This window comes from Nerophis lumbriciformis, linkage group LG22 (assembly GCF_033978685.3).
Source record: "Nerophis lumbriciformis linkage group LG22, RoL_Nlum_v2.1, whole genome shotgun sequence".
In the NCBI taxonomy this organism is placed as follows: Eukaryota; Metazoa; Chordata; class Actinopteri; order Syngnathiformes; family Syngnathidae; genus Nerophis; species Nerophis lumbriciformis.
In genome coordinates this window covers 27,147,459-27,174,583 of record NC_084569.2, presented here as the reverse complement: position 1 = coordinate 27,174,583, position 27,125 = coordinate 27,147,459, and the positions used below count along the sequence as shown (strand labels likewise).

The following is a 27,125-nucleotide window of genomic DNA, read 5'->3' as shown; positions in this document are numbered from 1 at the left end:
AATCAAATCTGTAATCAGCGCAAGATTCAACAAAACAACATGGGAAAGTAATCCTACGACCGTTAAATTCTTCAAAACATCTGCCCCAAAGCTTTATCCAAATTATATGCTCTCTTATCAAAAATAGATAACACAATAAGTATTCCAACTTCTAAATGGCACTCAGACGTATCAACAAGCTGTGACCCAGAATTCTGGAAACAAATATGCCTCAATACTACTCGTTTGATTAAGAATCCAAATGTACGACTGATTCAGCTCAAAATACTTTACAGAATACATTACACCGGTCTAAGAATGTATACAATGGGTTTAGCTGACTCTAACATCTGTGTACACTGCTCAGATAATAAGATAGATAATTACTTGCATTCAATGTGGTCCTGTGCTCCCGTGAGTAACTTTTGGCTTGGAGTGTGCGAGAACCTATCATTAGCGTTAGAGATTCCTATTCCCATCTCCCCCGCACTCTGCCTGTTGGGTGATCTCTCCGCAACTGATCTTGATATAAACAAAACATACCTCCTTATAAATGCGTTAGGCATCGCCAAGAAAACTATTCTCATAAATTGGAAATCAAAAAATAATTTATGTATAAACCTTTACAAAAACATTTTATTAGATTATGTAGTTATGGAAAGAATGTCTGCTGAATCAAACCAACAACTGACAGAATTCCGATCTCTTTGGGCACCGCTAATTAATTTTCTGACCTGACTCCCTTGGGGGCCGGGGCTGGGGCTCTGTCCCGGGGGACTTGCTCCGTGGGTGGGGGGTCCTGGGTGCCGGGGGGGCCGTGTGCCGCGGGGTCGGGTGGGCCTGGGGTGTGTTTCCTGGTTCCGGCCTGGCGGGCCGATCCGTGGGTGGTCTGGTGGCTGGGGGTGGGTGGAGGTGCCTGGGCGGGTGTTGGGGTGCGGGTGGGGCTGTGGGCGGCCGCCTTGGGTTGGTTGGGGGGGCTGTCCCTCCCGTGGGTGGTTGGGCGGGGGGTTGCGCCCGTGGGGCTGGGGTCTTACCGCTGTCGGGCGGGGGTCGGCTCGTGCCCCTCTGGCTCCGGGTGTCCGTGGGCTTCCTCCTTCCCCTGGGGCGCGGGGCGGGGTCTGCCCGGGGTCGCCCTGCGCTGGGGCTGTGCGGGCCTGCCTGGTGCCGGGTTGGGGGGACTGCTTGCCTCCCTTGTTGGGGCCCCGGCGGTGCTGCCCGACTGCCCTGCGGGAGTCCCCCTCCTGTGTTTTACTCTGCCCTTATTTTTTTATTAATTTTATTTATTTATTTTAATTTATTTTATGTGTGTATATATATATATATATGTTTGTATGTGTATGTGTATGTGTATGTGTATATATGTATATGTATGTATGTATATATGTATGTATGTGTATGTATGTGTATATATATGTATGTATGTGTGTATGTATATATATATATATATATATATATATATATATATATATATATATTATTATTATTATTATTTTTTTTTAATCTATTTAATATATTTAACTTATTCTGTTAAATTATATATGGGTACGCGTGTATGTGGGTGTGTGTACGTTTGTATATATGTATGGTGAAATCTGTGTGTATGTATGTAGGTACATATGTATGTGTCGCTGCCCCGGTGTGCATTGCTGATCGCGGCGCCGGGTCTGCTGAGGTGCCGTGGCATGCCGGCTGTGGGCGCAGGGCTGGGCCCTTATGGCTTTTTGCCGGATGGGATGCCTGGTGGGTGGTGGGCGGGGGGGGCCTGGACGTGCGGGAGGGGCTGCGGGGTTTGGTGGCGTTGGGCACTGTTGGCGACCAGGCCTCTTGTTTATTTTTATTATTTTATTTAAAGGGTTTATTTTTATTTTCTTTTTCTTTTTTTCTTTTCTTTCTATTTTTTTTCTTTTCTTTTTTTTTAATTTTATTTTATTTTTTGTGTGTGTTGTGTATGTATGTGTTTGTGTATATGTGGGCTTATGTATATGTGTGTGGGTGTATTAATATGTATATATGTGTGGATGTGTATGTTTATATGTATATGCATGCGTGTGTATATGTGTGTATGTGTATGTATATGTATATGCATATATGTATGTGTGTATGTATGTGTATATGAATGTGTAGGTGTGTGCATGGGTGTGGATGTCCGGTGGCTCAATTGGCCTGGCTGTGGATGAGTTGGGGTAGGTGGGTTGGTGGCCTCGGTGGTAGCCGGGGGTGTGCGTTGTTGTGGTTTACGGGGTCGGTCGCTTTTTTGTTTTGGTTTCGGCGGCCGCGGGTGTTTTCGCTGCGGACGGGCGGTGGTGGTGATGGTTGCTGCGGTGATACCAGCGGTTGGCATCGCTGTGTTGGGTTGGAGTGGTTGGGGGACTGTGGCTGGTGTCTGTGCGCTTGTGGGGTTGTGGGGCTGGCTGGCGTTGGCTTTCCGGCTGGTTTGGGGGCTGGCGGGCGGACGGGATGCATTGGCTTCTTCCCCCGTTGGGGGGCTCCTTCCCCTGGCCGGGACTCGTATGGGCACGTTGCTGTGTGGATGGCCGGGATGCGGTGTTTGCATTGGGCGTGGGGGATGTGCGGTTTTTCTGCGTTTGGTTGCCGGTATGGGCTCTGCAGGGTTGGGTTGGGGCGGGCGGGGGCTGGCTTTGTTTGGCGGGGGGAGGGCTCGCGTGGGGTCACGTTAAAGTGGTCTGGTGTGGGTCACGGGCTGTGGCGGGGGGTGGCGGCCTCCTGGCCGTAGTTCCTGGTTGTCGGCCGCGTGGACTGGGGCGATGTCCGGGCCCTCTACTCCTCCTACTTATAGCGCACACAGTCACACATATATAGGACTTTGGGGATTGTCCTGCGGGGAGGCATGGCGGGGGGTTGAGGATGCCTCCAATGGGGCTTCAGTCCTCCTGTCTTGTCCCCTGCTCGTCCATCCCTCAATCTTAGCTGCATATTAGACACTTAGGATTTGGGGGGCTTGGTTTGGTTGGGACCCACCATGACCTTGATGTCCCCCAATTTTAATCGCATTATTAGTTCCCACAAGCATACATATCTCACTCACGCTACAGTACACACATCAATAGGGACTGGAGGTCGGCTGTAACGGCTGACCTCCTAATTTTAACTACACAGTAGACACTCTGGGGGCCTTGTACACATGCATGGGGGGTTTGGGGTTCGGCGCACCCCTCATTGCCTCGTCGGCCGGCGGGGACTGCGGTCTGGTGGCCTGCCAGGCTTTTATTCATTTATTATTGTTATATATATTTTTTTATTTTTAATGTATTTATTATTTTTATTTTTATTATTTACTTATTTTTTATTTAATTTAATTTTTTAAATTTTATTTTATTTATTTTATTTTTTATTTATTTTTTAATCTTATTATTTATTTGTGTGTGGCGTCGCGCGGGTCTCACTTCCTGTTGGGTGGGGTCCGTGCCCGTGTGGCCCGACCTTGCGCTGTGGGGTCTCTGTTGGTGACTTGGTGTGGTGGCGGCACAGCCCCCGTGTCTGGTCTGGATGCTGTGTCTCGGTTGTTTGGGCGGTGGTGTGTTTGTGCGGGTTTGGGTTGGGGTGGGGGGCCTTTTGGTTGGGGGGGTTGTTGGTGTCTCTTGTTTGCGTGTTGGCGTTCGGGCTGACTGGCGGGCTGGCGCCGGCTGGTCTCCGTGGTCCTGGTGGCGTGTGGTTGCTGGTCGCAGTTTTTTTTTTGATCGCTTTGATTTGATTGGCTGGTGCTGGCTGTCTGGGGTTATTGCGGCTGCTGTTTCTGCTGCCGTTTGTTTGTGGGGTGGGCGCCCGTGGCTGCTGGGTCTGGTGCAGGGGTGTGGCTGATGTTGTGACTGGTGGCGAACTGTGTATATGTATGTATATGTGTGTGTATGTATGTATGTTTATATATGTGTATGTGTACATATGTGTATGTATATGTATATATGTGTATGTGTGGGTATGTATACATGTATGTGTGTATGTGTATGTATATATGTATGTATATTTCTGGGGGTACGCTCTGGGCCTGCCTGTCAGACGGGGGTCGACGCCTCAGGCTACTGCATCTGAACTGCGTGTCTGGAGCTCCTGGGTCCCGCTGTCCATCCCTTCCGGGTGCCCGTCTTGGTTGGGGCCTGTTGGGCCTAGTCCCTGCGTCTATTGTGGTAGCTTGGTGCTGCAAGGTATTCCGAGGTGCTGCGAGTCGGCCAGTTGCTGGGGTAGTGACCTTGTTTGTCAGCATGTCTGTGATCTTCTTTTAATTCTTTTTTTTTTTTTTAATTAATTAATTAATTAATTTATTTATTTTTTAATATATTTTATTAATATTATTTTAAAAATTTTCCCCTTCCTCAGGGGGGGGGCTCGGCGGGGTGGTTGCTGGTTGTTCCATCTCCATCGTTGGGGTCCCTGCGGGTGGGGTGGGTGGTTCCCGTGGCCCTGTGCCTGGGTGGTCCTGCGGCGGCCGGTTTGGGTGGGGTGGCCGGGGGCTGGCCTCGCCGCGCTCTCCGGGGGTGGGGGGTGGGCTCGTGGGGGCCCGGTTGCCGGTGGGGTGGGGGCGGTCTTCCCGTCCGGTTGCGGGGAGTCTCTGGGTCCCTCGGGCGGGGCGTCCCGCCTTTCTGCCCGTGTGGGGTGTGGTCTCTCGCTGGCTTGGGGTCTGGCTGTCCCCTGCTTTTCTCGTGCCCTGTCCTCTGCCGGGTGCGTCTGTCTGCGGCCTGCTGCTGGCCCTTGTGGGCGGTACGGTGGGTCGGACTCTGGGGTTCCTGTCGCTGGCCGGCTTGGCTGCGTGGGGGCGGTGGTCCCTGGTTCCCTGGGCACCACGCCTCCTGTTTGTGGGTTGGGCTCTCGGGGGTGATGGGGCCGTGCTCTGGCTCCCACGCACTCTGGGAGTCGAATGTATTGTACATGCAAATTCACATATGCTCACATACGTACATAGGTACCTACGCTCCCACATACATACACAAATACAGTACATATTTACCTACCTAATGTTCGTACATCCACACACACATTCAATATACAAACATACACATACTGTACATATACATTCACTGTACAAACACATATACACATTCTGTACATATACATTCATTGTACAAACATATATACACATTCTGTACATATACAAGTACATATGCATACTTACACTCATGCACATAATCACGTTTCATCAAACATATATTAACGTTGTTGCCCTAGGGTAAACTGGGTGTAACACATGGCACACTGACAAAGCTTAACCTATTGTGACTATAACAATCTACAAGGTTAATGTAGGTTGCTTCTCTTTCTCCCCCTCCATTTTTCTGCATTCTTTCGTATCTCAAGTTATCATTACATATATGTATTGTTGCATTTAAACAACTGTATTGTTGATAATAAAGGTAAATTATTGGTATTGTTCATTATCAATAGCGCTATTTCTATTGGTATTTGTATTGATCCATTTGTAGTGTAATAATGCTCATTGTCATTTCTGTATTATTTTTTATTTTTCGCTAACTGCTTATTTGCTATTACTTTTACCATCATATTTGCTGATGTTGCTCTATTGTTGTTGTTGTTGTTTGCTGTTGTTGTTTTTGTCTCTCTGTCTAATCCCCCTCTTGTCCCCACAATTTCCCCCTCTGTCTTCTTTTTTTTTCTCTTTCTATCCCCTCCTGCTCCGGCCCGGCTGCACTAAATGATAATATAAATACATTTAATAAAGTCAAATACAAATAAGGCAACAAGAGAAGTATCCTACACTTCTCTTTTGTAAAGTAAATCTGAACAGCCGACATGGGCATCTACATCAACTATATGATTTGACTGAGAAGCTGGACAGGACAGACACAAAAAAAAAAAAAAAAAAAAAAAAAAGTGATGGTTTGGGGTGCCATGTCATCTGCTGGTGTCGGTCCACTCTGTTTCCTGAGATCCAGGGTCAACGCAGCAGTCTACCAGCAAGTTTTAGAGCACTTCATGCTTCCTGCTGCTGACCTGCTCTATGGAGATGGAGATTTCAAGTTCCAACAGGACTTGGCGCCTGCACACAGCGCAAAATCTACCCGTGCCTGGTTTACGGACCATGGTATTTCTGTTCTAAATTGGCCCGCCAACTCCCCTGACCTTAGCCCCATAGAAAATCTGTGGGGTATTGTGAAAAGGAAGATGCAGAATGCCAGACCCAAAAACGCAGAAGAGTTGAAGGCCACTATCAGAGCAACCTGGGCTCTCATAACACCTGAGCAGTGCCAGAAACTCATCGACTCCATGCCACGCCGCATTAACGCAGTAATTGAGGCAAAAGGAGCTCCAACCAAGTATTGAGTATTGTACATGCTCATATTTTTCATTTTCATACTTTTCAGTTGGCCAACATTTCTAAAAATCCCTTTTTTGTATTAGCCTTAAGTAATATTCTAATTTTGTGACACACGGAATTTTGGATTTTCATTTGTTGCCACTTCAAATCATCAAAATTAAATGAAATAAACATTTGAATGCATCAGTCTGTGTGCAATGAATAAATATAATGTACAAGTTACACCTTTTGAATGCAATTACTGAAATAAATCAAGTTTTTCCAAAATATTCTAATTTACTGGCTTTTACCTGTACATGTTCCAAATAAACTGATGTATCATGTTGTATGCATGTTCCAAATAAACTGATGTATCATGTTGTATGCATGTTCCAAATAAACTGATGTATCATGTTGTATACATGTTCCGAATAAACTCAAACCAGAACCATGTCAGCTCTCAACTGTCATGCTTACAAAACACACTTTTATATTGAATACAGAGCAGTGACGCAAGTATTATGTTCGAGTACATGTCCTGTTGATGGTGTACCATGACCTTTTTCCCCAATACAAATAAACTGTTTATTTTTCTGTGGACGCCACACACGATTGGTGGGACTGTGTGTGTGTGTGTGTGTGTGTTTGTGTGGACATTGAGCAGATGGGAGGTTGGCTGAAGAGCAGCAAAAAAACCGGGTGATGTTTTTTCTTTGCTTCCTTGGACTACTGCACTTTTTTTTGGAAAACGTTGCCTTTCATTCACAGTCCCTCTGTGATGTGTTCTATTTGGTAGAACACGCATTCATTGATTTATGTGGAAAGACTATTGTTGTCAACTGTGTAAGAAGAATTAGGACAACTTCCGCTGGAAAAAAAAAGCAAGGAAACTTATTAAGAACCTGTAATATTACAAACCCCAAAACCAGTGAAGTTGACACATTGTGTAAATGGTACATAAAAACAGAATACAATGATTTGCAAATCCTTTTAAACTTCTATTCAATTGAATAGACTGCAAAGACAAGATATTTAACGTTCGAACTAGTAAACTTTGTTATTTTTTGCAAATATTAGCTCATTTGGATTTGGATGCCTGCAACATGTTTCAAAAAAGCTGGCACAAGTGGCAAAAAAGACTGATGAGCATTCCTCAACTTTCTCAAACACTTATTTGGAACATCCCACAGGTGAAGAGGCTAATTGGGAACAGGTGGGTGCCATGATTGGGTATAAAAGCAGTTTCCATGAAATGCTCAGTCATTCACAAACAAGGATGGGGCGAGGGTCACCACTTTGTCAACACATGCGTGAGAAAATTGTCCAACAGTTTAAGAACAACATTTCTCAACCAGCTATTGCAAGGAATTTAGGGATTTCACCATCTACGGTCTGTAATATCATCAAAAGGTTCAGAGAATCTGGAGAAATCATTGCATGTAAGCGGCTAAGCCGGTGACATTCGATCCCTCATGCGGTACTGCATCAAAAACTGACATCAGTGTGTAAAGGATGTCACCACATGGGCTCAGGAACACTTCAAAAAACCACTGTCAGTAACTACCGTACAGTTCATCGCTACATCTGTAAGTGCAAGGTAAAACTCTACTATGCAAAGCCAAAGCCATTTAGCAACACCCAGAAACGCTTCGCTGGGCCCAAGCTCATCTAAGATGGACTGATGCAAAGTGGAAAAGTGTTCCGTGGTCTGAGTCCACATTTTAAATTGTTTTTGGAAACTGTGGACATTGAGTCCTGCAGACCAAAGAGGAAAAGAACCATCCAGAATGTTCTCAGCACAAAGTTGAAAAGCCAGCATCTGTGATGGTATGGGGGTGCATTAGTGCCCAAGACATGGGTAACTTACACATCTGTGAAGGCACCATTAATGCTGAAAGGTACATACAGGTTTTGGAGCATCATATGTTGCCATCCACGATATCATGGACGCCCCTGCTTATTTCAGCAAGACAATGCCAAGCCACATGTTACAACAGCGTGGATTCTTAGTAAGAGTGCGGGTACTAGACTGGCCTGCCTGTAGTCCAGACCTGTCTCCCATTGAAAATGTGTGGCGCATTATGAAGCCTAAAATACAACAACGGAGACCCCCGGACTGTTGAACAACTTAAGCTGCACATCAAGCAAGAATGGGAAAGAATTCCACCTGAAATACTTCAAAAATTGGTCTCCTCAGTTCCCAAATGTTTACTGGGTGTTGTTAAAAGGAAAGGCCATGTAACACAGTGGTAAAAATGCCCCTGTGACAACTTTTTTGCAATGTGTTGCTGCCATTAAATTGTAAGTTAATGATTATTTACCAAAAAAAATTAAGTTTCTCAGCTGGAACATTAAATATATTGTCTTTGCAGTCTATTCAATTGACCACAAGTTGAAAAGGATTTGCAAATCATTGTATTCTGTTTTTATTTACCATTTACACAACGTGCCAACTTCACTGGTTTTGTATTTCCCCATATGTGTATAGTGAGTTTCACTTTTTGAAAACTATTCAAATAAGTCATGAATATTTAAATGTATGAAGATATGCTAGTTTATAAGTAAAAGTAACCTTGATTCAAATGAAATGAACGTCTCATAGAAGACCATAAATGACTATTTCAAATGATTCCAAAGTGTGACCACAAGGCCACCTAGTGGTCAGATGTTGTCAAGCCAACAAAAAAAAGCAATTTATAAGGAGATGCCTTTATTGTATTTTTTGGAATCCAGTGACACCGACAGGAGAAATTGGTCCCATCCCTCCCTCCCCGCGTACAAACAACCTGAGAGAGAGGGTCCACAGGCGGGCCGTACCATGGTCTTAAATTACACACAAGATAATAACAAAGCGGGTGCATTTCCACAACATGCATTCAAATGGATTTGTATGAAACACAATGACTCCTCCTGCCTGACTTGTCAAAAGAAAAAACTAACAACTTTAAAAAAAAACAGTTATCCGTCAATATGGCCCTTGGTCAGTCTACATATTGAGGAGGAAAGAAAAAAGGCAAAGACTAATCTCAAAAAAACAAGTTTAAATATGGAAGTGGATCATAACATACGTTCATAATGACTTGTTTTTTTTTCTTTTGTGATATAATGAGTATAATAGTCACTAAGAATCTGATCTAGGTCAAACTGGGCCCTTCCACTGACTGTCTCCCTGCTGTATCTAAGTAAAATATATAAGTTCCAGTCAAGTAGTTAATTGGTCCAATTAGGAGTGGTTGAGGTTTAGTCCTCCTCACTGCCGCTGGCTGAATGCTCCTGAAACAAACAAGATGCAAACTGTGAGCCCAGAAAAGCCATTAAGATAGTCATTTGGTAGCAACCTCTGAAGACCACCTCATGTCACACAAGGGCTGGGCCAATAAAACCATATCAGTATATATCGCCACAGACGCGAGCCATCACAAATGTGTTGAATGAAATATTCCATATTGCCGGGATTTTACGGACGTCACGTATGAACCACGTCTCGCTTAGTAATACGTGGTGGTCAAGCTAGCTCTCTCTCAAAGGGAACTAGGCGCCATTTAGCCTTTCTACAAGAAAACATTTCCTATGCTTGTGTTGCTTTCGGCTGTACGCATCGTTCGAAAGGAAAAAAAGTATACACATTTCTTCAGAGTTGCTTGAGAGGTAATCAAGAACAAAATTTTACAAAACAAAAGTAGCTCACACTCCAGTCCAAGGGAGCAGAGTCACTGCTCCCTTGGACTGATCACTTTGTTAAAGGTTTGTTTGATATATTTTTAACCTTTAGTATTTCCCATTTAAGTATTATCTTAGTATTTGTATTTCCTAAAAGACTTAAGTTTTTACCAAAGGCAGCAATCATAAATGCACATACACCATGTTGACATCTATATTTATATTTTGATAAACAATCATACATTAATATTTCAGCACATACACAATGTTGACATCTATAGTTATATTTTGATAATCATAAATTAATCTTTCCGCACGTACACAATGTTGACATCTATAGTTATATTTTGATTATCATAAATGAATCTTCCAGCACATACACAATGTTGCACCTATAGTTATATTTTGATGATCAGAAATTAATCTTTCAGCACATACACAATGTTGACATCTATAGTTATATTTTAATGATCATAAATGAATCTTTCCGCACGTACACAATGTTGACATCTAGTTATATTTTGATAGTCATAAATTAATCTTCCAGCACATACATAATGTTGACATCTATAGTTGTATTGTGATAAACAATCATAAATAAATCTTTCAGCACATACACAACGTTGACACCTATAGTTATATTGTGATAAACAATCATAAATTAATCTTTAAGCACATACACAATGTTGACATCTATAGTTACGTATATTGTGATAAACAATCATAAATTAATCTTTCAGCACGTACACAATGTTGACATCTATAGTTGTATTTTGATAATCAAATGAATCTTTCAGCACATACAAAATGTTGACATCTATAGTTATATTTTGATAAATAATCATAAGTGAATCTTTCAGCACATACAAAATGTTGACATCTATAGTTATATTTTAATGATCATAAATGAATCTTTCCGCACGTACACAATGTTGACATCTAGTTATATTTTGATAGTCATAAATTAATCTTCCAGCACATACACAATGTTGACATCTATAGTTGTATTGTGATAAACAATCATAAATAAATCTTTCAGCACATACACAACGTTGACACCTATAGTTATATTGTGATAAACAATCATAAATGAATCTTTAAGCACATACACAATGTTGACATCTATAGTTACGTATATTGTGATAAACAATCATAAATTAATCTTTCAGCACGTACACAATGTTGACATCTATAGTTGTATTTTGATAATCAAATGAATCTTTCAGCACATACAAAATGTTGACATCTATAGTTATATTTTGATAAATAATCATAAGTGAATCTTTCAGCACATACAAAATGTTGACATCTATAGTTATAGTTTGATAATGACAAGGAAAAACACGTGTACCACAACAACAAACGTGGCAGTAGACACAATGATAAATGATAAATGGGTTGTACTTGTATAGCGCTTTTCTACCTTCAAGGTACTCAAAGCGCTTTGACACTACTTCCACATTACCCATTCACACACACATTCACACACTGATGGAGGGAGCTGCTATGCAAGGCGCTAACCAGCACCCATCAGGAGCAACGGTGAAGTGTCTTGCTCAGGACACAACGGACATGACGAGGTTGGTACTAGGTGGGGATTGAACCAGGGACCCTCGGGTCGCGCACGGCCATTCTTCCACTGCGCCACGCCATCCCTTGATACCAATGTCTTTGACCCAGACACACACCAAGTTGTAGACCGCCATGCTTTTCCAAGTTTCATCTGTTTTGTCGTGTAGAATGATGTCTGGAGCACAATAGTTCCATATGTCTGGGAACGCCACCGACGTATAATCCTTAATATCACTCCACAAATCTTTTTTGATAAAGTATAGGGATCTATTTCATTGCATAGTTAGATTTTTTGCTCGTACCTAATTGAAGCCTCTTTTGTACAATGCTTGCTGCACAACAGCCATCTTGGCTTGATCGACCACTTTTCACTTCGGGAAAGAAGTCACGTGATAAAACGCAGAGCCTGGCGACGCATGCGCGTTTATTAGGGCTGTGAATCTTTGGGTGTCCCACGATTCGATTCAATATCGATTCTTGGGGTCACAATTCGATTCAAAATCGATTTTTTTTTTCAATTCAACACGATTCTCGATTCAAAAACGATTTTTTCCCAATTCAAAACGATTCTCTATTCATTCAATACATAGGATTTCAGCAGGATCTACCCCAGTCTGCTGACTTGCAAGCAGAATAGTAGATTTTTGTAAAAAGCTTTTATAATTGTAAAGGACAATGCTTTATCAACTGATTGTAATAATGTAAATTTGTTTTAACTATTAAATGAACCAAAAATATGACTTATTTCATCTTTGTGAAAATATTGGACACAGTGTGTTGTCAAGCTTATGAGATGCGATGCAAGTGTAAGCCAGTGTGACACTATTAATTTTTTTTATAAAATGTCTAGTGATGTCAATGAGGGATTTTTAATCACTGCTATGTTGAAATTGTAACTAATATTGATACTGTTGTTGATAATATTCATTTTTGTTTCACTACTTTTGGTTTGTTCTGTGTCGTGTTTGTGTGTGTTTCTCAATTGCTCTGTTTATTGCAGTTCTGAGTGTTGCTGGGTCAGGTTTGGTTTTGGAATTGGATTGCATTGTTATGGTATTGCTGTGTATTGTATTGTTGGATTGATTAATTAAAAAAACAAAACAAAAAAACATTTTGAATAAAAAATAAATTAAATAAATCGATTTTTTTAAAATGAGAATCGATTCTGAATCGCACAACGTGAGAATCGCGATTCCAATTCGAATCGATTTTTTCCCCACACCCCTAATGCAAACTACCGTATTTTCCGCACTATTAGCCGCACCTAAAAACCACAAATTTACTCAAAAGCTGACAGTGCGGCTTTTAACCCGGTGCGCCTTATATATGGATTAATATTACGATTCATTTTCATAAAGTTTCGATCTCGGAACTACGGTAAACAGCCGCCATCTTTTTTCCCGGTAGAACAGGAAGCGCTTCTTCTTCTACGCAAGCAACCGCCAAGGTAAGCACCCGCCCCCATAGAACAGGAAGCGCTTCTTCTTCTACTGTAAGCAACCACCCGCCCCCGGAAGAAGAAGAAGCGCGCGGATTTTCGTTTCATTTCCTTTGTGTGTTTACATCTGTAAAGACCAGACCACAAAATGGCTCCTACTAAGCGACACGCGTATAACGCAGAATTTAAACTTAAGGCAATAAGTCATGCCGAAGAACACGGAAATAGAGCAGCAGCAAGAGAATATAACAAATGAATCAATGGTGCGTAGGTGGAGGAAGCAAGAAGATGACCTGCGCCAGGTAAAGAAGACAAAACAGAGTTTCCGAGGGAACAAAGCAAGATGGCTACTGTTGGAGGACAAACTCGAACAGTGGGTTGTTGAGCAGAGAGCAGCAAGCAGAAGTGTCAGCACCATCACTATTCGAATGAAGGCAACAGCGCTAGCAAGCGAACTTCATCTGGATGATTTTAAAGGTGGTGCTTCTTAGTGTTTCCGGTTCATGAAAAGACGCAATCTCTCCATCCGCACACGGACCACTATTTCACAGCAACTGCCTAAAGACTTTCAAGAAAAGCTGGCTACTTTCCGTGCATATTGTAAAAACAAGATAGCTGAAAAAAAGATCCGGCCAGAGCACATTATCAACATGGACGAGGTTCCACTGACTTTTGATATTCCTGTGAACCGCACTGTGGATACAACGGGAGCACGTACGGTGAATATTCGCACCACAGGGAATGAGAAGTCATCCTTCACTGTGGTTCTAGCTTGCCATGCTTATGGCCAGAAACTTCCACCCATGGTGATATTCAAAAGGAAGACCTTGCCAAAAGAGACCTTTCCAGCCGGCGTCATCATAAAAGCTAACTCGAAGGGATGGATGGATGAAGAAAAGATGAGCGAGTGGTTAAGGGAAGTTTACGCGAAGAGGCCGGGTGGCTTTTTTCACACAGCTCCGTCCATGTTGATATACGACTCTATGCGCGCCCACATCACAGATGGTGTCAAAAAACAAGTGAAGCACACAAATACAACACTCGCCGTCATTCCGGGTGGATTAACCAAAGAACTCCAACCGCTGGATATTGGTGTCAACAGGGCATTCAAATCACGACTGCGAACGGCGTGGGAACAATGGATGACCGAAGGCGAACACACCTTCACTAAGACAGGCAGACAGCGCCGGACGACATACGCCAACATCTGCCAGTGGATCGTAAATGCCTGGGCAGATATTTCGGTCACAACTGTGGTCCGAGCTTTCCGGAAGGCAGGATTCACAGAACTGCTGGACAACAGTGACACTGACTCCGATGACTTCGACGAGACGGAACCGGCCATTTTGGATCCGACATTTGCCCAACTTTTCAATTCGGACACCGAAGACGAAGAATTCGAGGGATTTACGAATGAAGAATAACTTCAGAAAGTGAGCGTTATGTTTATTTTGTGTGTTGTGACATTAACGTTCGAGCAACATTATGTTGCTATTGCTCTGCACTATTTTGAATTTTACTATGTTTGTGATTGCACATTTGCGTACATTTTGGGACAGAGTTGTTAGAACGCTGGTTTTTAATATATTATTAAAGTTTGACTGACCTATCTGACTGTTTTTTTGACATTCCTTTAGCGCAGTTAGATGCGGCTTACAGCACGGGGCGGCTTATAGGTGGACAAAGTTTTGAAATATGCCGTTCATTGAAGGCGCGGCTTATAACCCAGGGCGCCTTATGGTGCGGAAAATACGGTATCAATAATATAGCAAAAGAGAAAGAGGAATTTCACCTATTGAGGATGAACAGCATTAATACTAAAGCAAGAAAACCAATTGAGATAAAAACATTTCTGGTAACATTAAACACAAAGTTACTTCCATGGAAATGTGATGCTTGCCAAAATGTAACAAGCATAGATGAAACTTCATAGTACAATATGATATCACCATCTGGGACATTTTCTAAAACATTGAAAAAAATTTAACTACATTTTCACTGCAGATGCTGATGATTTATCATTCAAATGTAAAATGTTACTCTGACCAACCAATCAGACAGAGGAAGAAAAAAATGCTGATTTTTTTCCTATTAATTTTTAAAATACGCAATACAACCAGATGATATAAGTGATGACATTTCCTGCCATTCATGGCCCACAATATGTTTGAAAATGAAGATTTTGAGGATTGAGCAACAGGCTCTCTGTACAGAGTCTGGTGACTATATGTCTGTAAATAGAAATGCATTTGCTGTTTTATAGAAATCTAATTTGTTAGTTAAACATTTGTGCAACCTTTAACGATCCTGAGGCTAATTTGTTAGCCTGTAAATGGGACCGTCCATTGTATGTTAGCATTAAGCTAGCGGCATGAGAGCCACCTTTTCTCCTGTATTGCTTTTTTTCCCACTTCATACCAAACTATTGTTGATTTAACAATATTCAAACATATAAGTGCACTTCATGTGTACATTAATGTACTTATCTTTGTGTACTTCATTGTGGAGAATATCAATTATTATATATATTTTTTCCCCATCTCTCATTTAAATGACTATCTGTGAAGTCCTTAGTAAGCTACGTAGTGTAGGAATGTTGCAGCACAACAAGGACAGCTGGTGCAGAAGAGCTTGGGGATGAAGTACAGTACAACAAAATAGTAATTTATGTGCTGTGTAAGAATTATTCCATCTTAAACCAGTGTGATGGTGCATCATCTTTTACCTCTTCTAGATCATCCTCACTGTCGTCGTCGCTCACCACAGGTTTAGCGCGGACACCTCGGCCCCTCCGACGTTGTCCTTTCCCACCACGCTCCCCTTTCTCCTTGCGGCTCAGTTTTATCTTCACCTTCACAGAACGAGCTGGGAGAAACCACAACTTGTCACTTCAGTGCATTCTTTTCTTTTCGTTTTTTTCATTTGGCTAATTCATCAGATAGTTGTTTGTTGGTGCCATCTGCAGGGGGGTGGAAAGACTTCTGCAGCTATGAATCCAGCTGTCTCAACATTTTACAGCAGGAAGTTACTTTGCATGTTGAAGTACAACACTGTAGACTAAAAGTGTGTCTAATAACTGCGAGAGGCCTACTATAGGGTTTAGAAAGCGGGGAGCTTGCCAGCTGAAGGAATATTTGACAAAATAATTGACTGCATGAGTGGAGATCTACTTTGTAATAAAGGACAATTGAAATCAAAACACAAATTGCTCACTTCTTTCTTTTTGTTGGAGTGGTTCTAACAGTGATGGCAGTTTGAGAACTGTAGTTTAGGTGATGAATAAGAATTTTTAAAACGTATTTATGTGTGCATAAATTATTTTACTTTATATACCCGTCAACTGGTTCAATTATGCTACATTTGTCTAACATTCCGTGCAATTCTGGAACAGGACAGTGCTAAATGTTTCTGTTCTTGAAATACTGAACTCTAGTAAATTCATGCAATATTTGTGTGTGTGAGACTTTTTTTTTTGGACTATTTATATTTTAGATGTTTTTTAGACAGATCGGCCGATACCTGCTGATATTTGCCATTTTGAAGTATATCCTATCAGCCTTTTTTAACAGATCTACCACAGCAAACACAATATATACTACATACAACATCAGTATTTAGTGAATGTAATAACCACTGCTCAAGCACCTGCCCTTTTGCCCTGGTTGAGAAAAGTTATTTTTTTCCACCGCAGAACCGTGGCTACAATGTTTTGACAAATAGGAGGCTCGTTGAAGAGAGCAGGTCACACATTCTCATCCTTTCTCTAACATTCGGGAAGAAATTATGTCAGCCAGCATGAAAAATGTAAATATAATATAATCTACGTGAAGGAGCCCAGAATTAATTTGATTTAAATGTTCGCAATATAGGAAAGGAAACCTTAAAAACACATTAAATCCATCACATTTTATAAAAATGAGTTATTGCGTTACGGAGTTATATCCCATATTTTTACTCATTATCCCAGGAGATTTTCTATATTTTCAATTGCAAATGGTGACGCTCCTCTGACACGTAATAAAGGTGTTGTGATATCAACTGATGTTTTTTGCTGCTAAATTAAACGCAAGATTAGCTATGAATCCAACGTTTCCTAAGATTTATTCTGAAAAACAATTTAATGCCATGTCCAGCTGTTTACTGACATATACTATTTATGTTTGAATAACTTTTACTGCAAAAAAATAACTGCTCCAAATATCGGTTGTCAGCCTCCTTGACTACGGTCACCACCCGACCAGTTCTGGAAGACCTGATTGGTCCACGCAAGCGTAAAGATTACGTCACTTCCTTTCTAGAAATATTTTCCGATGGAGCATCTGTGACGGTACGTGCTGTGATATTTGAATGTTTTATCAATAGTTTGTTATTAATCTGAGCTGTGAATCTTTGGGCACCACACGATTTGATTCGATTCTTGGGGGTAACTATTCAATTCAAAATAGATTCTCCTGTCAAAATAAATACATTTTTATAACATTGGGTGCCAGTTCCATGATTAATTACATTCCTCTATAAAATAAATAATCAGCTGTGATCAAATTCTATATTACTAAACTGTTTTTGTTGAGTAAAATTCTAGCCAAACATCTAATAAAGTCAAATACAAATAAGGCAACAAAGAAGTATATTTCCTTAAGTAAATCTGTACAGCAGATACAGATCATCCACATCAACAGTATGATTTGTTTGAGTGGCTGGACAGGACAGATTTTTTTTAAACTTAAATTGATTTTGGATTTTTTTTTAAACTTAAATTGTATTTACATCAAATGTATTTGATGTAAATTAAATAGTAAAGAAAAGATGGATTTATTTGCCATTTGCTAAGCACATGGTTTGGGTCTATGTACGGTTTCAAAATAAGTATTGTGTTCTTAAATAACAGTAGTTTTGTACATAATATTTTACAAGACATTGTTATTGAAATAAAGATGACAAAAAAAAGAAACCTTGATAACAGTGAACTGCTGTAACACAAATTGACAGTAAGTGACGTAGTCCAGTACCGTTCAGGTAGTGACGACTAATAATCGAGTATCAATCGATCTCTATTTTTTTATTGCACTGATGGATGGCAATTAATTTCATTGTTAATCATGAGGACAATGACATCCTATTTGCTTTTTTTGGTCATTCTCTTGGTGTCAATGAGTGTCCTCCCTGCACATGATTTGATGGAAACATGTTTCTGATACTCACATTCAGACTCTGAGCCTTCATCGAGCTCCTCCTCCTCCTCCTCGCTGTCCTCGCCCTCGCTGTCCTCCTCCTTCTCAATCTTCTGCCTCACGCTGGTGAAGACCGACTGAATCACAATGGAGTCTTCGTAGATCTGATGGTTTCAAGCAGAAAGAGCAGCTTAGCGCACAATAGGTGGGCAGGAATGGAGGTTTGTGCTGACCAGAGATCCTTCCAGGTTGAAGGTCTGAGCGTTCTGACACAGCAGCATCACGTCCTTCTCCAGGTCATTCAGGCTGCGGTACTTATGGCTGCGAATCCTCTCCTGACAATTAAAGTTAAAGTTAATGGGGATTCCAGTGTTAGAAGACAGTCATTCAAAACCAAACATTTCTTGAAAAACTAACCTTGATCTTCCTGAAGTCGACTGGTTTGCGAATGAGCTCGTAGTACTCAGGCAGCTCTTTGCGAGAAGGCAGCTGGATGAAGACTTCACTCAGCTGTCGTCCGTTACTGCAGGGACGAAGACGTTTGCATCACTTTAGTTGAGACCTTGCGTCACGATTCATTGAGGCGCTCACCCGTCCTTGTACTTGATGACGGCGTCAACTATCTTCTTCATCTTCTTGGTGAGGGAGGGGGGGTTCGGAGAGAGCTTCTCAGCGGGCGGACGACCGCGTTTCTTTGCTTTCTTCACCTCCTCGTCCTTGTCACGGCCTCGCCCGCTGCTGGAGCTCGGCGTCACCGTGCCGCCGTCGTGGTCACGGTCTCGCTTGCGCTTTCTGGTCGTCTTTTTGTGTCGCACCTCGTCTTCCATATCTTCCAGATTGCCGTCTTCTATGGCCTGTTGGGAAGAAATCGCTGGTGAGATGACACAAGGACTAATTGTGACACTTCAATTCTCAATGCGACGGAGCAAATGTGATGGGGTGACCTGACATCTGCAGCAAGAAACCACCAAGAAACTAAAAGTGGCTTTTAGTCATATTAGCGTGCCCAAATTGATCAGTTATCTAAATATTGTTCAATGTGCTCAAAAAGTACTTGTACAAACACACTTAAATCTTTTGACCAAATTATTTTAAAAAAAAGAAACATAAAATAGATACTCCCTTAATAAAACCCACTATTTGGCATGTTTTGTGCTTCACTGATGGTTTTAGTATTTTATCATTTAAACACTTCCTTGTGGTCTACATAACATGTCATGGTGGTTATTTGGTCTAAATATTGCATAGATGATGCTTTACAGACCATCTTCAAGCCGCTTTCTTACAGTCTCTTCGAAAAACGCCGTTTTGTGGGCAGTCTTATTTACGTGCCTCCACTTCGACAGCTTCTTCTCCCCTTTCAGCCATGTTGTAGTTTTTAGCGCTTCCATATGGAGTTAGGGCTGGGCAGTACTATTATACCAGTATATTTTAGAAAGCGGTATATATTTGAGACATTACCGCCATACCGGTATCTTTTGTTACAGCCGTTTGCTCTTCTCTACGCCTGACGGGCAAAGCACAGGGCATCCTCTTGGCTGACCCCGGCCCCTTGCGTGTTTACGGAGGCTTCTTTAATGCACAATGACAACACATTATGCGCATCAAACTTGAAAAAAATATGGCGGCACGGTGTTGACTTTTTAACTTTCAAGTGATGCATTGCTTTGGTCAGCGATTGCATTCGGCTTTTGATGAGTGAACTACAGCTTGTTTTACACATACACCAATTTGCTTTAGAACCTACATCTCTCCTAGCGACTTTATCACTAATCTCATCTGTTTTATGTTGCCTACTTCTGTTAAAGACTCAGCACAAAAGCTAACGAAAGCTTCTCTCTGCTGCTCGCTCGGTGTGTCAAATATTTAACTACAACTCGGTTTAAAAGTGCCTCTTGCGACAGTCAGTCTGCAAGTTTATCAAAGGGCAGTTATCAATCACGTTTTTTCAATAACTTTAATTTTAATCGATAATACTAACCGTCAGGAGTTTTGCCATCCTTTCAAACTGTAAAAGACCGACAATGTGGTGAAATGTTGGCACTGTCAGGCAAAGCTGGCATTTCACAATAGTACTACATGGATAGTGTGGCACGTTGCCAGAAAGCACACTTTGTATGTACAGAGCGAACAAGGTAATTATTTGGCAGCAATGCATTGGGCAAGTCTGAGCTCAGAACATGTTGCCATGTTATTAACAGTGAATTGTCATCTTAAAATACAGTATTTCAACTATTTTTTGTCAAATGTGCAATGAGGCTTATTCTATTTAACACATTAATCAATAGTTTACTCCAATAATCAATAACTGCTGCCCTATTCCATAGCAACGATAGCACAGGCAGGCAGAGAATAATTTTACCAGAGAATAATTACATGTCCTAAATTGAAATGAATATTAAACACATAATGACATGTGACATTTTTCCACTCAGTACTGGACACCCGTGGCCTTAACAAAATAAAACAGAGTTTAAATGGCCATTGTTCAGAGCAGCGACGCACCTTTAACCACTGCTTCTCAGTGAGGGAGTCGCTGTAGTCCACCTCCTTGCGCTGACGGGACCCTCGGCCAAACATCTTCTCCTCCTCCTCTTCACAGGTCAGTCGCTCCACCTCGGCATCATCTTTCAAAATCCAGCTGGGCAAATCGTCCTCCTCCATCAGTCGAGGTTTCCTCTTGGGGTTGCGGGCGTCCTCGCGGCGTCTGTCCAGATCCATGCGCTGCATAACACAGAAGAAGGTAAGTAGACTCCCATTTAAAAAAAAAAAATCCATCTCATAATTGACAGGATAATATTAACCATAAACTGTTCAAACTCTTCTTCACTTCGGGCGATCATCTGATTGACAGTCTCGTCGTCGGGCACTTCATCCTCCTCCTACACAGGGATCAGACGGCATGAGTGAGCGAAAGCAACAGGAGGAATATTGTGACCATCTCTCTGAAATAGAGAACAACTTTAGCAAACCTTGCATTATTAACTGCATGTATTAGGTGTATAAAGCTTTGCTTATGAAAGTTACTGCAATACAGTGAAACCTTGATTTACCTACTTCATTGGTTCTTTCCCCATAAGAAACTACGTAAACATGAATAATCGATTCTCGCCTCAACAAAAGTCCGGATTTTACTGAAACAAAATAAAATGCACACTTTGAAAACACAATAATCCATCCATCCATCCATTTTCTACCGCTTATTCACTTCGGGGTCGTGGGGGGCGCTGGAGCCTATCTCAGCTACAATCATAATGTATATATATATTCACTATGTCAAACATAACAAGGGGGTAATGTCTCAACAATCTCTTTTTTTACCCAAAGACAACAAGCTTAAATGTCAACACACACACACACAAGTCTTGTTGGTGCTATCCAAAATGTTAACCGTGTTGCTACGATAAAAAAACAAAAAAGGAAACTAATTTTTACCTTATGTTAGTGAATATTTGTGGCATTTTTTTTAACACTTTGGGATCCCTCTACTCTAACCGCCAGCGTTACCACAAAATACCAGGCCATCCTTCATCGCCATGTGTCTCGGTAGTGCCTTCTCTAAAAAGGTACCCTTTAGTATATTTTTCCTATAAAAAGTCCAGTCCCATCTCAAATCCTGAGATTTGCCATGAGTAAAAAGCCTGGCTTCAGAGAAAATTCTTAGAATGACGGTGCCGCAAGCTGGAGGCTAACTAGCTAAAACGCTAGCTCAAAGCGGTCTCCTAGCAACCCGAAGCTATGCGGCGAGACTGTGCGAGTTTGAATCCATTAAAAATATTTCTGATCACAAGTTGATCTCTAAGACAGGCGCAAGGTACAATAATTGTGGAATTAAACAAGTAAGAAGTGCTGCTAGCTGTCGAAGCTCACAACCAAATCAGCAATGCATGCGTCATTGTCGTACAATACCCCTCACAAATAGTCATTTTGGAAGTCCACTGCAAATCCCTCCTTTCTAGGCTACTTTGAAGCCATATTAAGTAACAAAAATACACAAAACTTGGTGAATGGCAAGAAAAGAAACACACTGAAGCACTTAAATGACAATCAAGTAATAACGGTATAAACAGGACAATAATAATAATAATAATAATAATGAATGTGATGCAGGGGGCCCCGCCTCTTCAAAATGGCCAAACCCGTGTGTACAGAAGCACTGTCATTAAAATGGCAGTGCCCTATAGCTTTTAGCGGCTTGCAAGATGAATGAATATTTGGTGAGGTTTGCAAACCGGAAAGGTCGCAAATAGGTGTTCGTAAATCAAGATTCCACTGTATCTAAATGTCAAATAAGCCAAGCAGAAATGAAGCAAGAATAGCAGAAAAAGAGGAGAGTACCGTAGTAGTATATCTCGTATGATATTATCAAAGATTTACATAGAAATAGTATAAAAAAAGAAAAGGAGAGTGGAGATGAAATCCTGAAAAAGAGTGAGGGAAGGAAAATTAAATAGAAAAAAAAGAATTGGGGCAGCGCAAAAGCAGGTGTGGGTGGGTGGGCAATTCGGGAACATGTTTAGAGTCACACCCACCCACGTCCCCCTAGCGCGGCAGCCTCCTCGAGCCCCGACCTCGTCCTGTTCCTCGTGCTCCAGAATGGCCTGTAAGAAGGCCCGGCGCTCACAGCCTGATGACTTCTGGTCAAACATGCCCGCTTGGATGACCTTCTGGTCCACATTGAGTTTGTATTTGGCCGCTGCCAGAATCTTCTCCTCCACGCTGTTGACGGTGCAGAGGCGCAGGACGCGCACCTCGTTTTGCTGACCGATTCGATGGGCCCGGTCTTGGGCTTGCAGGTCCTATGAAGTTCAAGTGAAAAATGAACACTTTTTTCCTGAAGAGCATGTAAAACAAACGTTTGTACTCAAACCTAACCGATACGTTACCTGATGGGGGTTCCAGTCACTGTCATAGATGACCACCGTATCAGCAGACTGCAGGTTGAGACCCAGACCTCCTGCTCGGGTGCTGAGCAGGAACACAAAGTACTCAGAAGCTGGGTCATTGAAGGTCTTCAGCAGCATCCCACGGTCCTCAGCCTTTGTTGTTCCTGTGAGGAGTATTCAAATATTTTAATTCACTATTTAAATCGTCATTTAATATGCTGAGGTCGTATATGGACCCTATACGATATAAGTAATATAAAGTTGGCCAAAGATGCTGTTTTAATAGGATTGTCAGATCGTGATAACGCATGTTTGACAGATTCTAGCTGTGTCCCGCAAATTTGACAGCAACAAGCTAACAACACAATGTAGTGTCCTCGCCAGCGGCTAAAGTCCCTCCACAGTACAGCTTCTTAATCACTAATTCTCAGCAAATAGTTTATTTACAAGTTACATTTTCACCATAAGACTAGAGGACAAGAAAAAACATGCTACACTACTCGCGATGGGTATGGGATTCAGAACGATTTTAGCATTGACCGAATCTCACAGGTGCTACACACAGATTCACGTAAAATCCAAGGGTGCTATGTTACGATACCTGGGTTGCGCGTGACATCAAGCCCAGTTGCCGACTCAGGCAGCTCTTCGCATTTTGGCGATCACTCCAGCAGCACCGAGAGTGGACGCCGCCAAACTACTTCTAGGTAATGTTGCAATTTTCAATGCCAACAAAGCAATTACTTTAAATAAAAAAATAAAAAAACGCTCCCAAGTAAATAAAGTAACTTTTCCAGAAATTTGCTAGATTGGTTTGCTATTGACATGCTACTGATTAGCATTCGTGATTTTACATGGCAGTTTCAACACCTTTAAATGTGTTATGGAAAACTACAACTAAAATGCATATGTCAATCAAACATTTGTTTACAAATGTATGTACATTTTGTTGTGCCTTTTAAAAAAATATATATATATGCACCAATTATATGATGACATCATACTGGTCACGCCCCCACCACCTCAAGTACATTGGCAATCTGGGGGAAACCTTGTATGTACTTTGAGTCTTGTAAACTTTATAAAATCAAATTTTTGATTAAATTGAGGAGCAAAAAAGTTTTCCACCTGTTTGTAAAGTGCTTGATTTTATTGTTCCACACACTTGTTTGAAAATATGTTTTAGATTTATTTCCATTTATGCTATACGCACAATTTTTAGGGATAATTTTTCAGGTAAAGCCCTACATCAAAAGCGGCTGAACCACCTACATTTGCAGCTGAATAAAAACACCTAACCAATACTTGCAAAAAGCTTCGGTGCTAGTTAGGTAAGAATTGTCAGTATTACAAATCTAAGGAAGGAGTGTCTCACCATCCAGACGTAGGTATTTGAAGTTGCGGTAGGCAAAGTAGTCCTCCATGATGGTCATGAGTGTGGTCATCTGACAGAAGAGCAGCACTTTGTGGTCGGTGGCCCTTAGTTTGGGCAGGATGCGATCCAGCAGCTCAAACTTCCCAGAGGAGCGGTACAAATCAGGACTTGACAGGCAGAAGAAAAAAATGATCAAGAACGTGCAGAGGTGTGATATCACTAGATCCTCCATGATTCACGCTTTGGCATTCACATTAACCGTTCAACAGGTTTTAATTTCTGGCAGGATAAGCAAAAGCTCGACAGTCAGTTGATTACGTGCAGACGCTGATACACCTACAGTGGGTCTGGGGTAGTCTTTGCCTCATTCCTGTGAGAATCCTGCGTGTGACTGATGCATTAAAGCAGTGTTTTTCAACCACTGTGCCGCGGCACAGTGAGATACAGTCTGGTGTGCCGTGGGAGATTAACTAATTTCACCTATTTGGGGTAAAAAATGTTTTTTGCAAACCAGTAATTCCAGTCTGCAAATGATGTGTTGTTGTTGAGTGTCGGTGCTGTCTAGAGCTCGGCAGAGTAACCGTGTAATACTCTTCCATATCAGTAAGTGGCAGCAGGTAGTTAATTGCTTCGTAGATGTCGGAAACAGCGGGAGGCAGCGTGCAGGTAAAAGGGTATTTAATGCTTTAACAAAACATAAACAAAAGGTACTGTAAGTGCCCCTAAGAAAAGGCATTGAAGCTTAGAGAACGCTATGCAGAACAAAACTAAAACTGAACTGGCTACAAAGTAAACAAAAATAGAATGCTGGACGACAGCAAAGACTCACTGTGGAGCAAAGACGGCGTCCACAATGTACATCCGAACATGACATGGCAATCAACAATGTCCCCACAAAGGATAAAAACAACTGAAATATTCTTGATTGCTAAAACAAAGTAGATGCGGGAAATATCGCTCAAAGGAAGACATGAAACTGCTACAGGAAAATACCAAAAAAAGAGAAAAAGCCACCAAAATAGGAGCACAAGACAAGAACTAAAACACTACACACAGGAAACATCAAAAAACTCAAAATAAGTCAGGGTGTGATGTGACAGGTGGTGACAGTACACCTACTTTGAGACAAGAGCTATATTGATGCATGCTTGGTTATGGTTTAAAGTCATTTCCAACAATTGCGACAACCACTTTTTACTTTTTAGCTTTACTAGCTGCAGTGAACTATAACAACCACCAAGTAGCGTTTGGGAGCAGATAATGCTAGGGATGTAAGGTATCAAAATCTCCATGCATCCATCCATTTACTACCGCTTATTCCCTTCGGGGTCGCTAGAGCCTATCTCAGCTACAATTGGGCGGAAGGCGGGGTACACCCTGGACAAGTCACCACCTCATCCCAGGGCCAACACAGATAGACAGACAACATTCACACTGACATTCACACACAAGCGCCAATTTAGTGTTGCCAATCAACCTATCCCCAGGTGCATGTCTTTGGAGGTGGGAGGAAGCCGGAGTACCCGGAGGGAACCCCCGCAGTCACGGGGAGGACATGCAAACTCCACACAGAAAACTCCAGAGGCGGGATTGAACTCACGACTACTCAGGACCTTCGTATTGTGAGGCAGACGCACTAACCCCTCTTCCACCGTGCTGACGGTATCAAAATCTCACCATACATTATTAAGGCCAGGCCACTGTACGATATTATATGGTATATGTCAAAAAAAAAAAGGCTTGGTAAAAATACCATAGTGTGTAATATGAAGTGGCAGAAATGTTTAGAATAAAAACATTTACTCTAATTGAAAACAAACATAATGCTCAAATGTTCCAATCATATATTTTTTACTAGAAACGTACTTAAGTGCAAAAAATTGTGTAGGAACATAAGTTTCAATATTTAAAAAAAAAACAACAGAAAAAAAACTTACAGTTGATGTCTTTAAAGTGACAATGTAAACATCCAGTGTAACAAGTGTAAAACAATAATGTTCACTTTAGTGCCTTTCAACATTTATATTATGAGAAGCAATGTCCTCTACAGTCTGGAAATTTTTTCTCTGAAAAGTTAACTAAGAACTTTCAATAATGTAAATACCACAAACTGATGTTAAGCTTCGTTGGCTTTAAATATCTCTTCTTGGTGACAGTTTATGAGGTGGTGACTTCCAGCCGAGTGCAGCTTCAGCCCCCCAGGCGACATCGCGAGACAAGCGGTGGGAAAATAAATGGATGGATGTATCAAGTAGCTTTTTAGTTTACTTGTATTTTCTGCAGTGAACATTTTGTTGTGGTGATTTACGTACATGCGGTGCGACCGGCTGGCCCAGCTTCGCCTTGGAAACGCTCAAAAGTGGCACGCTTTGTAGAACGCAGATTTTCTTACCTCCGCCAAAGAGATTATGTTTGTCTGTCTGTTAGCAACATAACTCTAACCAGTTATGAACAGATTGAATATCCAAAAAAAACAATTCCTTTTATCTATGATTAGTACAAACACTTCGCTTCTTGCGTTCCACACCCCAACCTTGCTGTTCCCCCGCTGTGCAGAGGGTTTTGGCAGATGTATTTTATTTAAAGACCCGGCCAACGCTAAAGCGCCAGAAAAAAAACTACACACACCAAGTTTTCATTTGATACCGTCACACATCACAGCATTATTGTGAAGACTTTGAAACCGAAATACCGCGGTCTCTACAACACTATCACATCCCTAGATAACATTGCATAACTTTCTCTTTCAGATCGGTGGTGCATTCTTCACTCAGACTTT

The 27,125-nt window shown here is 41.6% G+C and overlaps 1 protein-coding gene across 3 annotated transcripts in view; it reads right to left on the bottom strand.

Annotated features, from left to right (window-relative positions):
• Nucleotides 1-8,941: 8,941 nt before the first annotated feature.
• smarca4a (SWI/SNF related BAF chromatin remodeling complex subunit ATPase 4a) overlaps nt 8,942-27,125 on the bottom strand; it is a 58,376-nt gene continuing 40,192 nt past the window's right edge. For all 3 annotated transcript variants that reach the window (XM_061973528.2, XM_061973530.2, XM_061973529.2), the window contains 11 exons: nt 24,347-24,513; nt 22,972-23,135; nt 22,618-22,884; nt 20,890-20,967; nt 20,591-20,809; nt 18,677-18,939; nt 18,503-18,608; nt 18,319-18,420; nt 18,117-18,249; nt 15,640-15,779; nt 8,942-9,517 (listed from right to left, as the gene is read on the bottom strand). In XM_061973528.2, coding sequence (XP_061829512.1) covers nt 9,485-9,517; nt 15,640-15,779; nt 18,117-18,249; nt 18,319-18,420; nt 18,503-18,608; nt 18,677-18,939; nt 20,591-20,809; nt 20,890-20,967; nt 22,618-22,884; nt 22,972-23,135; nt 24,347-24,513 — 1,672 coding nt within the window. In that variant the 3' untranslated portion in view covers nt 8,942-9,484. The remainder of the gene's footprint in view (nt 9,518-15,639; nt 15,780-18,116; nt 18,250-18,318; nt 18,421-18,502; nt 18,609-18,676; nt 18,940-20,590; nt 20,810-20,889; nt 20,968-22,617; nt 22,885-22,971; nt 23,136-24,346; nt 24,514-27,125) is intronic.